This window comes from Mobula hypostoma, chromosome X1 (genome assembly GCF_963921235.1).
Source record: "Mobula hypostoma chromosome X1, sMobHyp1.1, whole genome shotgun sequence".
In the NCBI taxonomy this organism is placed as follows: domain Eukaryota; kingdom Metazoa; phylum Chordata; class Chondrichthyes; order Myliobatiformes; family Myliobatidae; genus Mobula; species Mobula hypostoma.
The window spans coordinates 5,277,054-5,291,317 of record NC_086128.1 but is presented as its reverse complement, the minus strand read 5'-3'; the positions used below and the strand labels follow the sequence as shown (position 1 = coordinate 5,291,317).

The 14,264-nt window shown below is 42.5% G+C and overlaps 1 protein-coding gene across 8 annotated transcripts in view; it reads left to right on the top strand.

Moving 5' to 3' along the window:
- Positions 1-14,264, top strand: part of LOC134340229 (supervillin-like) — a 264,886-nt gene that overhangs the window by 100,782 nt on the left and 149,840 nt on the right. For 6 of the 8 annotated variants that reach the window (XM_063037214.1, XM_063037215.1, XM_063037217.1 and 3 more), the window contains one exon: positions 9,699-10,361. The exons of the other annotated variants lie outside the window; for them this stretch is intronic. In XM_063037214.1, coding sequence (XP_062893284.1) covers positions 9,862-10,361 — 500 coding nt within the window. In that variant the 5' untranslated portion in view covers positions 9,699-9,861. Of the gene's footprint in view, positions 1-9,698; positions 10,362-14,264 lie in introns of those variants that run through there. 8 annotated transcript variants of the gene reach the window in all.

The following is a 14,264-nucleotide window of genomic DNA, read 5'->3' as shown; positions in this document are numbered from 1 at the left end:
CAATGATGTATTCTAGTTTTCTGAAAGGGACTTTCATTTAGGTCTTTGCTGTTTGTATCCTAGAGTTCCATATATGAGATACTTCACTCTGCCTCCACACTGTGAAAGATTCATCAGTAGAAACCCATGTGCAGCAGGCAGAAGCTTTCCTCAGATGGCTAGCTACAAACAAGGGGTGATGGGACAGCTGACAGTCATGGCCTCCATTTCATTTAATGGGTCATGTCCATGATATGTAGCTTGTTTTCTGGTCAGTGAGATTAAAAGGTGGTTTAAGCAACTCTTGGGATAGTGGTACTTTTGTTTCTGCACATTGAAAATAACCAATTTAACACACATGAACTAGATTATGATGTGGTGGTCTTAACTTACTACTGAATAATTCTTCTTTCTGTATTTTTAATGGAGGAGTATCACGGCCCCGACCGTTGATTCCTCATATTCTCCTAATTCCCTTTTCCCCGTGTTCTCCCGGGCTCCTTGATTGTGGCACCCCTGATTCTCATCTAAATCTGCAGCATAAAAACGCCAGCTTTGCACCCACTCATTGCCAGGTCGTTGTTTCAGCCAGTGTGGTAATTCACGTTCCCGGCCACTTAGGATTGTGTATTCTAAGTTTTGTTTTAGTACTGAGATTTGCCGTTCAGCTCCAGTAAGGCTCCATGTCAAGATAAATATTGTCTGCCGCCTGCCTTTCCATTCATCTTCCTGTTCGCCGTTCAGCTCCAGCCACGCTCACAGGCCTTTTCTGCATCCCAACTCTATCTCCGTGCCAGTGTCCTGCGTTTGAGTTCACCCGTTCTTTGCATCAAGGAGTTTATGTTAAGCAAGTTAATACATAAGATTGCTAAGCAATTCTTTTAAAATATTAATTGCTTATACTGGTAAAGAGGGCTCTTATTTGCCTAATATAAAATGAGGAATCTCTTAAAAATAATAGTCTTCTAAAGTAGTACTTGCCCTTTTGGATTTATCATAGGGGCTTTCTTTATTATTGTATCTCAGTAAAGGCTGATTAAGAGAAAACTAATCTTGCTGTTAGAGTGGATTGATGCATGGTGTTCTGAAACAAAATTCTTTTACTAACTTGATGACTTGTATTCCTGAACTCTGAATAGCTGAAGTCTTCAAGGAGCAGAGGGGTTCATTGCTCTGAACACGGACACAGTTCCAGATTTAAGAATCCCACATTCTAAGAACGGAGACATGGATTATCGAACATAGAACAGTAGAGCTCAGTATGGGCCCTTTGGTTCACAATCATTCTAACCCTTGATTTTTCTTACATCAGTGGGTGCCTGTTGTAACAACCTCTACCCATGCACCCACCGCTCACTGTGTTTTAAAAAAGACCACCTCTGACATCTCCCCTAAACATTCTTCCAATCACCTTAAACAGATCTCCTCTGGTAATGGCCATTGCTGCACTGGAAAAAATGTGCTGACTCTCCACTCTAACTATGCCTCTCTTGATCTTAAACACCTCTGTCAAGTCACCTCTCTTCCTCCACAACTCTAAAAGTGAAAAGATCTAGCTCACTGAACCTTTCCTGATAAGATATGTTCTCTAATCCAGTCAGCATCCTGATAAATCTCCTCTACACCCTCTCTACAGCTTACACTTCCTTCCTATAGTGAGGCAACCAGAACTGAAAACAATACTCCAACTGTAATCTACCCAGGGTTTTATAGAGCTGTAGAATAAACTTATTAGGTTTATTATACTTTGGCTATTTCACACAACAGACAAAACGTTGGTTCCTGGCTGCCCATCTCTAAACACCTAGAATTCTTGTAGTTATAGAGTCATGCAGCATAGAAACAGACCCTTCTACCCACCCTGTCTATGCTGGCCATCTATGCTAATTCTATTTACTAGCACTTGCACAGACAGTGCATTCTATTTACTTGTACTTGGGTCGTGAGATGGAGATGCATCTCTACCAAAGGAGGTGTAAGGCGCTCCTTCCCTCCGCTAGCCTGCAAGGTCACCCTTGGACAAGGCTTAGCCCCCCGATCAGGGTCAGATGAAGCTATGGGAGCAGGTGGTGGACGGCCGTACGAGCAGCTGGTACATATCACCAGCCGTAGTCATGCAACTAGTGACATCAGGCAGACAATCTCTGAAGAGTATTGATAATGGCTGGGGTCACCTTACTTGTAAAGACACTGCCCAGAAGGCGGCAATGGCAAACCAATTCTGTTTTAAAAAATAAATAAGTAAATAATTTCCCAAGAACAATGATGTTCACCCGTGTCATACAACACAGGGCACATGGCTTTGTGATTCAAATGTCCATGCAAATGCGGTCAGAGTATTAGCCTCCACCACCTGCTCCGACAACGCATTCTAGATTCTAACAACCCTCTGGGGTAAGAATTCTTCCCCAGATCCCTCTAAACCTGTTACTCCTCACCATAGACTGGAACCCTTTGATCTTAGACACTTTTGCCATAAGAGGGCAAGTAAAAAGGGCAGCAAGGTAGCATTGTGCTTTACAGTGCCAGGGGCCTGGGTTGAATTGCACCACTGTTAGTAAGGAGCTTGTACACTCATGGGTTTTGTACTACAGGGGCTTCCTCCAGCTGCTTCAGTCCCCCCACGTTCCAATATGTGTGGGTCAGTAGTTGTGGCCAAGGGGGCGGAAGCATGGCGACACTTCCAAGCTGTCCCCATCACATCCTTTGACTGTGTTGGTTGTTGACACAAATGTCACATTTCACTGTATTTTTCAATGTTTTGATGTACATGTGACAAATAAAGCTAATCTTTAAAATAGCTCTTTAAATACTATGCCTGGCTAGAACCAATTTCCCTGAGAGCTGGTCTCCTTCTCCTTCCCACAACCTCAGATGTCATTTTGCAGCTAATTTATGCTTTATGGGATTCACTTTCAAAGTTTTTCCTCCTGCTACCATTATATCTGGCATCAGTGAAATCTTCTTAAGACTCTGGGACATATTTCAGCTTTCACCGCTGGACTGGGAAACTAATGGCAGCAGTTCTGGCCAATATTCCTTTCTTTTGACATCAATGGTAAGGTGATCAGACAGGGTGTAAAATCAACCCGACCCTTTTTCCCTTTGGCTTTGATCAGAGCCATTCTCCTGCTCATTCTGTCTGTTTCTGACACTGCCGTATGCTTTGAGGCATTAGTTTTCCATCAGATGGTAGAATTTAAAACCTTACCTTATTTTTGCATCCGTCTGCACTCCGATTTCTCATCTAACCTCTTATAAAGATCTTCTCAGAAAGCTCTTTACATTATGAATGTTGTTGAGTCTGTTCTCTTGTTGTGCTGGCTTATTTTATTTTATTGAACTTGGTGATGAGTTTATTTGTCTCTAAATGTGTTTTGGGTGAAGGATATTTTCAATGTCCCCAGTGCCTCACTGAGTGTTGGTTGTGGGAGGTGACAGGGAATGAGGGACAGTGAGAGTTGGTTTTGGCCACAAATACTGAGAGAGTTGAAGAAATTCAGCAACTGATTTTGCTCATAGACTGCTTGAAGTCAGTGGAACAAAATATACAGAGGTGAGTCTGAGTGGCAGGCAGCACTCACTGTCCTTGGGTGCTTTTGTACAAGATGAACTTTGCCCTCCTGACTTTTTCCCCACTACAGGGTGTCCAGAATCTGGAATATACTGCCTGAGAAGATGTTAGGTGGTTCTCACAACATTTAGAAACATAGAAAGCCTACAGCAAACTACAGACCCTTCAGCCCACAATGCTATGCTGAACTTGCACTTACTTTAGAAATTATCCAGGGATACCCATAACCCTCTATTTTTCTAAGCTCCATGGTACCTATCCAGGAGTCTCTGAAAAGACCCTATTGTATCCGCCGCCTCCACCACCACCGTCGCCGGCAGCCCATTCTACGCACTCACCACTCTCTGCGAGAAAAAAAACAACAACAACAACAAACAACTTACCCCTGACATCTCCTCTGTACCTACTTCCAAGCACCTTAAAACCGTGCCCTCTCATGTTAGCCATTCCAGCCCTGGGGAAAAAGCCTCTGACTATCTACACAATCAATGCCTCTCATCATCTTACACACCTCTATCAGGTCACCTCTCATCCTCTGCCGCTCCAAGGAGAAAGGCCAAGTTCACTCAACCTATTCTCATAAGGCATGCTCCCCAATCCAGGCAGTATCTTTGTAAATCTCCTCTGCACCCTTTCTATAGTTTCCACATCCTTCCTGTAGTGAGGTGACCAGAACTGAGCACAGTACTCCAAGTGGGGTCTGACCAGGGTCCTATATAGCTGTAGCGTTACCTCTCAGCTCTTGAACTCAATCCCACGATTGATGAAGGCCAATGCACCCTATGCCTTCTTAACCACACAGTCAACCTGTGTAGCCCAAGATCCCTCTGATCCTCCACACTGCCAAGAGTCTTACCATTAATACTATATTCTGCCATCATATTTGACGTACCAAAATGAACCACCTCACACCTATTTGGATTGAACTCCATCTGCCACTTCTCAGCCCAGTTTTGCATCCTATCGATGCCCCACTGTAACCTCTGACAGCCCTCCACACTATCCACAACACCCCCAACCTTTGTGTCATCAGCAAATTTACTAATCCATCCTTCCACTTCCTCATCCATGTCATTTATAAAAATCACAAAGAGAAGGGGTCCCAGAACAGTTCCCTGAGGCACACCTCTGATCACCAGCCTCCATGCAGAATATGACCCGTCTACAACCACTCTTTGCCTTCTGTGGGCAAGCCATTTCTGGATCCACAAAGCAAGGTCCCCTTGGATCTCATGCCTCCTTCCTTTCTCAATAAGCCTTGCTGAAATCCATATACACTACGTCTACTGCCCTACCTTCATCAATGTGTTTAATCACATCTCAAAAAATTCAGTCAGGCTCGAAAGGCACAACCTGCCTTTGACAAAGCTGTGCTGACTATTCTTAATCATATTATACCACTCCAAATGTTCATAAATTCTGCCTCTCAGTATCTTCTCCATCAACTTAAATAGAAATAAGATTCACTGGACAAAGAAGCATGTTATGAAGCATCTGGACGAGTGCTAGAATGAAATCTTTTCGGGTATAGATCGAGGATTGGTAAATAGTTGGCATGGGCATGTTGGGTCAACGAGTCTGTTACTGTGCTGTTTGGCTGTTTTATCAGTAAATCAAAAGCTTCATTTCATTGAGGGATCAACTCTCTGCTGCTGTTTAAGATTTCAAGTATAAATGATCTCAGCGCTGCCATTTAAATGTGGGATTGAATCCAGCTCACACAATTGGAAAAATAATTTGCTCATACTGGCTATGTTTACAGTCCAAGGGAGCTGCTTTTAAAAGCCTTTAAGGGCCCTGTTACCTCATCGTCATACCTTATGATACCTAATGTGAAAATAAACACAGGCAGTTTAGATTCTTGCATTTTATTAAGATCCCTGTTGCCTTTTTAACAAAGAGTGAAGTCATTCAGGAGCTATTCTGTACATGAACAGCCAGGCTGATTTATAAACAGAACATCCTCAAAACACATGGCAGTTCAGACAGCATCTGTGGAAAGTGAAAGAAAGCTAATGTTTCAGGTCAAAGACTCCTCGTTAGAAAGGACTTGTGCCCACCGGAGCTTCACTTTTGACCCCTTCAAGTATTCTGGGATCTGAAGACCACAGAAATCAGGAATACATGTACAAATGTTTGTATTAACATTTATAAAGTTAGGGAACAGTAGTTTTGAAATGTTGAGTTTATTGTCCTATATATGTATGCACAAATGCAAGAAAAAACTTTCTTGTAGCAGCATCACAGGCACATAGATTCAGATAATCAGCATTTACAAGGAAACATAAATGAAACATATACAGAATTTTTGCAAGAAAACACAACTATAACAAAAGGAAAAACCAAGTCCATTTTAGTGTAAAGTACTCAAGCTGACTTGTGCATACAATGTTGCTATACAGTAGGGATTACTATTGGTTCAAGAACCAAATGATTGAAGGGTTTCTGAAACCTGGTGGTTTGGAACTTCGGACTTCCATACCTCCTGCCTGATGGTAGCTGTGAGAAGATGGCATGGCCTGGATGGTGGGGATCTTTGGTGATGGGCGTTGCCCTCTTGCGGAAATGCCTCATGTAGATATTACCAATGGTGGGGCAGATGTGCCCGTGATGTATTGTGCCAAGTCCACTATCCTCCACAGTTTCTTCTATTTCTAGACATTTAAAATCACAAGCTATTGGAGCAGAATTAGGCCATTTAGCTCATTGAGTCTGCTCTGCCATTTCATCACGGCTGATCCAATTTTCCTCTCAGCCCCAATCCCCTGCCTTCTCCCTGTATCCCTTCATGCCCTGACCAAACAAGAATCTATCATCCTCTTCCTTAAATATACATAAAGACTTGGCCTCCACAGCAGCCTGTGGTAAAGTATTTGTCAGATTCACCACTCTCTAGCTAAAGAAATTTCTCCTCATTTGAATTGCCATTCCAGGTCATGATATCTGTTCTATCCTGATATGATAATCGTAGGGGAGGATCAGCGAAGGAAGTGACTAAAAGTGAACCACACACTATTTGACTCCAAAGCTTCACACACATTTAGAAATCATTGACGCATTGGTAATCATTTTCCAATGTTCTATAGATTCAGGATCAGTTCTTGTGGATTGGAGGGTGGCTAATGTTGTCCCTCTGTTCAAGAAGGGAGGAAGAGAGAAAACAGGGAATTATAGACTGGTTAGCCTGATGTCGGTGGTGGGAAAGATGCTGGAGTCAATTATAAAAGATGAAATTACAACACATCTGGATAGCAGTAACAGGATCGGTCCGAGTCAGCATGGATTTACGAAGGGGAAATCGTGCTTGACTAATCTTCTGGAATTTTTTGAGGATGTAACTATGAAAATGGACAAGAGAGGGCCAGTGGATGTAGTGTACCTGGACTTTCAGAAAGCCTTTGATAAAGTCCAACATAGGAGATTAATGGGCAAAATTAGGGCACATGGTATTGGGGGCAGAGTACTGACATGGATTGAAAATTGGCTGGCTGACAGAAAACAAAGAGTAGCGATTAACGGGGGGTCCCTTTCTGAATGGCAGGCGGTGACCAGTGGGGTACCGCAGGTTTCAGTGCTGGGACCGCAGCTGTTTACAATATATATTAATGATTTAGATGAGGGAATTAAAAGTAACATTAGCAAATTTGCCGATGACACAAAGCTGGGTGGCAGTGTGAAATGTGAGGAGGATGTTATGAAAATGCAGGGTGACTTGGACAGGCTGGGTGAGTGGGCAGATGCATGGCAGATGCAGTTTAATGTGGATAAATGTGAGGTTATCCACTTTGGTGGTAAGAACAGGAAGGCAGATTATTATCTAAATGGAGTCAAGTCAGGAAAAGGGGAAGCACAACGGGATCTAGGTATTCTTGTACATCAGTCACTGAAAGCAAGCATGCAAGTACAGCAGGCAGTGAAGAAAGCTAATGGCATGCTGGCCTTCATAACAAGGGGAAATGGGTATAAGAGCAAAAAGGTCCTTCTGCAGCTGTACAGGGCCCTGGTGAGACCACACCTGGAGTACTGTGTGCAGTTTTGGTCTCCAAATTTGAGGAAGGACATCCTTGCTATTGAGGGAGTGCAGCGTAGGTTCACAAGGTTAATTCCCGGGATGGCGGGACTGTCATATGTCAAAAGATTGGAGCGACTGGGCTTGTATACCCTGGAATTTAGAAGGCTGAGAGGGGATCTTATTGAAACATATAAGATTATTAAGGGATTGGACACGCTGGAGGCAGGAAGCATGTTCCTGCTGATAGGTGAGTCCAGAACCAGTGGCCATAGTTTAAGAATAAGGGGTGGGCCATTTAGAACGGAGTTGAGGAAAAACTTTTTCACCCAGAGAGTGGTGGATATATGGAATGCTCTGCCCCAGAAAGCTGTGGAGGCCAAGTCTCTGGATGCTTTCAAAAAAAAAAGAGATGGATAGAGCTCTTAAAGATAGCGGAATCAAAGGTTATGGGGATAAGGCAGGAACTGGATACTGATTGTGGATGATCAGCCATGATCACAGTGAATGGCGGTGTTGGCTCGAAGGGCCGAATGGCCTACTCCTGCACCTATTGTCTATTGTCACATTTGATGATTATTAGATACTGATAGCATGTTTATTAACAACACTTAAGTTTGAAACTTTGCTGCACAGATTTCCATGTGGTTGGGAAATTGGACTGGGGGAGTTCTCCAAATTGTAGCTTATTTACTTATTGATAAACCATGGAGGCGACCCTTCCAGCCTTTTGAGCCACACTGCTACAGCAACCCCACAACCCCGATTAATCCCATCTTAGTCATGGAATAATTTACAATGACTGTTTAACCTACCCGGTACGTCTTTGGGAGGAAACCAGAGGAGCTGGAGAAAACCCACGTGTTCCACGGTGAAGACATAGAGACTTCTTACAGAACAGTGTTGGAATTGAACTTCGAGCTCCAGAACACCTTGAGCTACCCTGGAAGCTGTTTGAGTATACTTGGTGAAACAGGAGACACAGGCTTGACTCTGCCCTTCATCTTCACTCGCTGGTAAGAAAGGTTTTATCCCCCCCAAACCCCAGGCTGTATTGTTAACTGCCCTTTTCAGTCCTCACAAGTCTGTTTCCAGCAACCCACCTTTCCTCCAATAGACTGTGCAATTCCTCCACAGGTAGTGCACTCCTCATCTTGATAAGTGGGCATTTGTGTCACAATGTGTCATGGCAGTCCTCTCTGGCTACCAGCTGGGAGATGTGAACTACTAGCTCCTATGGGCATATTCATCTGGTTGCCTTCTCTTGGGCTTTGCCGGGTTAGGCAACGGTTTTCAGGCTTTCCTGCTCTATTTCCAATAAATATTGGGACATGGAGGTAAAAGTAAAGAATGGCAAGCATAGCCAGGTTTAGTGTTGCCTCATTCAGTTCTCACACTTATCATCCCACAACTACTGTTTTTTGTCTCCTTCACCCTTCTCTCACCTCACACCACTCCTATGCCATCCCACCACTTTGAAGTCAGGTCTTCAGATCAACACACACACACACACACAGATAATTGAGAAAATCCTAGGAACCACACAAAGATGCTAATGAAATGCTCAGCACCAGGTTGTGATGGATTGCTTCTAACCCTTCTAGGTCCTTTCCAGCTCACAAGAGGCATCGAAACTTCCATTTATATCAGAGGGTGCACAAGATTGGGGAAGTCTGCTATAACACACGTGTGATCTCCCTAGAAATCTATTCTTGTCACTGATCAGAATGGCTTTTTTCTGCTTCATTGATTCGGTGTGTATTGTGCCAGACTGAAAATTCATGCTATTCCAAAATCAACTTGTGCTTAATGACAATCTTAGAGTGTAATTGAGAAAACATTTAGTTCATAGCACTGTTCTCTTTCACTTGAATGCTGGAGTTGTGGTAGCTCCATCACTGAGACACAATGAGTGAGTGGTGTACAAAAACAAAGTCCCGAAAATAAGCAGGATGGAGATCTTGGCTTCTGCCTCAGAAAGGCTGAGAAAAGATAATATTCTTGTTTCTGCTTCTTCTGTTTCTGACTTCATTACCTTTTTGCTATTGTCACCTCTCTGTCAACAAAAAGAAAACTACTTAATTTTCCTTTCATGCTAAACTTATTAAAATTTCCTATTCTCTTTCTCATCCACAGTATGAGGAGGGAGGCCCTTTGAGTGCCAGTGTCCTGGACTTTGGTGAGGAGGCTGACTGTTACCACTCATAGTGCCCACCAGACTATCACTTTCCACTAAACCCACGTGATTGACCCCCCTCACCCCGCCCCCCCCATCCTTCCTGACTGCTCAACAAGTATTATGGATGCTGAAGAGAACCAGCTGATGGAAACCAGGGCAGATCGCATTGCTAGTGTCAAGGCTGACCGGAGGCGAGAATTGGCTGAGAGAGCTGGTAACCTCAATGAGAAGGTCGCAGTTATTTCTAAATGCTCAAGAAAGGAAAAGGAAAATGAACCTTTTGAAAAGGCGTATTCTGATTCAGAGCGTTTTATGAGCAAGTCAACTCTACATGTACCTTTCAAACTCTGGGGAACAAAGGACACTGACTTTTCAAAAGACATGCTTGTGCATAACACAAGTGGGAACTCCATGGAAAGAATGAGTTCCTTGTTTGTCCAAAACCATAACAATAGAAATGAAGAAATGGCTTCAGGGAGCAAACTTGGTGGTTCCCATCTTTATGAGATAGAAGTTTGCAGCAAGGAAAATGTGACAGGTGGCTTGGAAAGATCTCTGGCTCTCCCACAGAGATTTTCTGTCCTTGAAACCCAAACCATTGGTCTCCCTCCACGGCCCAGGTTAGTATTTGTGTTCAGAATTAAGGCAAGACTACTTGTTGTATTTGGATCAAAGCATAATGTCAGTGCAGTTGATGAGCATTGGAAATTATTGCAGTTTATCTCCGATGATTTTTTGTGTTTTAGAAAGATTGAGATTTCTTTATTAATAGTTAAAGAAAACTGACTTCATTATGTTTCATACCATCAAATAAACGAGTTAATTTGTATTGTTTAAATAGTTATATTGGTTAAACTACAAACTGAATTGTTTTGAACTATTGGCTTGACATTCATTCATACTGTTGCAGTTCTGAGTTTTAAAAGTTTGCAGCAAGTCTTAAAGGATTACAAGGACTGTGTAGTTCTCGTTGGACTGTTGTAGCTTCCTGGGAATACTGTTATCTCCAAGATCCACACCATTCTGTTGTTGCTGGGTCTAAGTCCTGAAAGAGTAGTGTTTGAGAACCTCTACGATGAGATCCAATTTTGAGAGCAACTGATACTTTCCCCTGGCCAATCATGAGTATTGACCACTGCACTGGCCTTGCCAATCATGCCAAACTATGAAAAAGAATTGAACATACAATACCGGTCCCAAAGCACCCAGATTTTTGAAAAAGAGATATAAAATTCACGTGCTGCTTCTACTTCTGGTTAAAAAATCTTCCGTCTGATATGTTGTTTCTTCCTGTTGCCCTGACTTTATTTCTGTTTCTCACCTTTCACTGCCCTTTTCTCCTGCCACCCTTTACATAATGCTATCACAATGTTGACTGCACAGGTATCTGGGACCTCTCGCTTTAGTTCCAGCTAGCGACCTATTGCACCCAAGAAGGTTGAAATAGGACAGATGCCTGCCAAGGAGGTGCAAACCCTGTGTAACACAAACCTACACATGTTAATCATTCCAACATTTTTAGTTGTGGTATGAAATTTAATATCATATGGCTTTTTGTTCTTCTTCTGCTAATAAAACATATTACTTGCAATTTAATCAGAAAAGACTGAATGGAGTGCTAATCATTCATTTCTACCAGTTCAAAATGACGTTCTTCTGGTGTTGTGTAATGTCTGTTCATTTTGAGCTGCTGGGTAGGTGCCACAAGTGACTAATGCTCCCTTGGTTTTAAATATCTGGTTCCAATCTAAAATTCAGTGGGAGTGAGAGCTCCATATACAACTGCCTTTAGCATGAAACCAGTTATTCGCTACTTCAAAAGATTTGGATTGAAAACGTGGGCCAATTTATAAGCTCCAAGCCATTCAGCTCAGGACTGTATTACTCATGAGGTAGTTAATTCAGTTGCGTTGGGGAATAGTAAATGATCCATTTCAGGCACCCGGTGAATGTGAGCATAAAATGCAGGTCAGACATCCAGATTTACAAGCGTGCCTTCAGAGATGGTTAAACGCAAAGGGGGCAAGCATAAACTTTAAATAAGTTTAATCTTCCAAGAAAAATGAAGTATTTAAAAATGTAATGTGAACTGTTTCAAAGAACACAACGTTTATCATGTACACAACTTTTGACTTCATACTTCTAAGATGAGACCAAAGATATAGGAGGAGAAGTAGGCCGTTTGGCCCATCAAGTCTGCTCCACCATTCAATCATTGGCTGATCCAATTCTTCCAGTCATTCCCACTCCACTCCCCTGCCTTCTCCCCATACCCTTTGATGCCCTGACTAATCAAGAACCTATCTATCTCTGCCTTAAATGCACCCATTGACTTGGCCTCCACAGCCACTCGTAGCAAAAAATTCCACAGATTTACCACCCTCTGACTAAAGTAATTTCTCTGCATCTCTGTTCTAAATGGACGTCCTTCAATCCTGAAGTCATGCCCTTAAAACAAAACAAATTCAAAACAAAATCTGGTACATCGCATCATCTTTATACATTTCCAAGCTTTAAGTTCCTTTCCAAAATAAAAGACAATACCAAAAGTTTTTTTCAGATTATATAGGACGTAAAAGAGATGAGAATCTACTAGAAAATGACACTGGAAAGGTGGTAATGGGGGACAAGGAAATGGTGGACAAACTGGATAGGTATTTTGCATCAGTCTTCACTGTGGGAGACACTAGCAGTATGCTAAAAATTCCAGAGTGTCAGGAGGCAGAAGAGAGCGCAGTTGTTCTTACTAAAGAGAAGGTGCTAAGGAAACTGAATGGTCTGAAGGAAGATAAATCAACTGGACCAGATGGACTACATCCCAGGGTTCTGAAAGAGGTGACTGAAGAGATTATGGAGGCATTGGTAATGATCTTTCAAGAATCATTAGATTCTGGAATGGTTCCAGAGGACTAGAAAATTGCAAATTTCACTCTACTCTCCACAAAGGGAGAAAAGCAGAAGAAAGAAAATTATAGGTCAGTTGCTTTGACTTCAGTGGTTGGGAAGATGTTGGAGTCAATTGTTAAGGAAGAGGTCTCGGTACTTGGAGGCACATGATAAAATCGGCAAAGTTAGCATGGTTTCCTTAAGGTGAAATCTGGCCTAAGAATTCATTGGAATTCTTTGAAGACATAACAGACAGGATGGACAAAGAGTGTAATGGATTTTGTTTACTTGGCTTTTCAGAAGACCTTTGACAAGGTGGCACACATGAGGCTGCTTAACAAGATAAGAGCCCATGTTATTACAGAAGAGATACTAGCATGGATAGAAGGTTGGCAGGAAGCAAAGAATAAGAATAAATGGGCTCTTTCGGGTTGACTGCTGGTGACTAGTAGTGTTCCACAGGGGTCAGTGTCAGGACTGCTTTTCACATTATATGTCAATGATTTGGATGACGGAATTATTGTCTTTGTGGCCAAGTTTGCGGGCGATACAAAGATAGGTGAAGGGACAGTCTGAGTTGAGAAAGCAGCAAGTCTGCAGAAAGACTTAGATTAGGAGAATGGGCAAAGAAGTGGCTGATGGAATAGTGTCAGGAATTGTACGTTCATGTACCTTGGTAGAAGGAATAAAGGTGTGGACTATTTTCTAAATTGAGAGAAAATTCAAAAATCAGAGGTGCAAAAGGACTTAGGAGTCTTTGTTCATGATTCCCAAAAGGTTAATTTGCAGGTTGAATCAGTGGTAAGCAAGACAAATATAATGTTAGCATTCATTTCAAGAGAACTAAAATATAAGAGCAAAGATGTAATGCTGAGACCTTAGAAGGCATTGGTCAGACTGCACTTGGAGTATTGTGATGTGCTCTTTTGAGCCCCTTATTTGGGAAAGGTTGTGTTGGCTTGTGAGAGGGCCGAGTGGATGTTCATGAGAATGATTCCAGGAATGAAAGGGTTAACATAGGGTTTGATGACTCTGTGCCTGTACACGCTGGAGTTTAAAAAGAGTGGGGGTGGGGGGGAGAAATCTTGAAACCTTTCAAAATTTGAAAGATCTGGATAGAGTGGATGTGGAGAGGATGTTTCCTACAGTGGGGATGTCTAGGACCAGACAGCACAGCCTTAGAATAGAGGGATTCCATTCAGAACGGAGAGGAGGAGGAATTTCTTCAGCCAGAGGGTGATGAATCTGTAGAATTTATTGCCACAGACAGCTGTGGAGGTTATTTAAGGCAGAGATTGATAGGTTCTTGATTAGACAGGATGTCAAAGTTTATGGGGAGAAGGCAGGAGGATGGGGTTAAGAGGGATAATAAATCAGCCATGATGGAATAGCTGAGCAGACATGATGTGCTGAGTGGACTGATTCTGCTCCTATCTCTTATGGTCTTACATCCATGCATGGTAATCGAAACAGAGCTCCAGTGACAGAATTGTGGTTAATGGTTCTATCCCCTCAGATGATTAACATTGGTAATGTGTCATTGTGCACTTTAATTTGTTTTTTCTGCTCTTTTGCCTTCTAACTTGTCGTGGTTGGCACAGCCATTATGTGTTTTATGTTAAGCAATCAGTCATCAT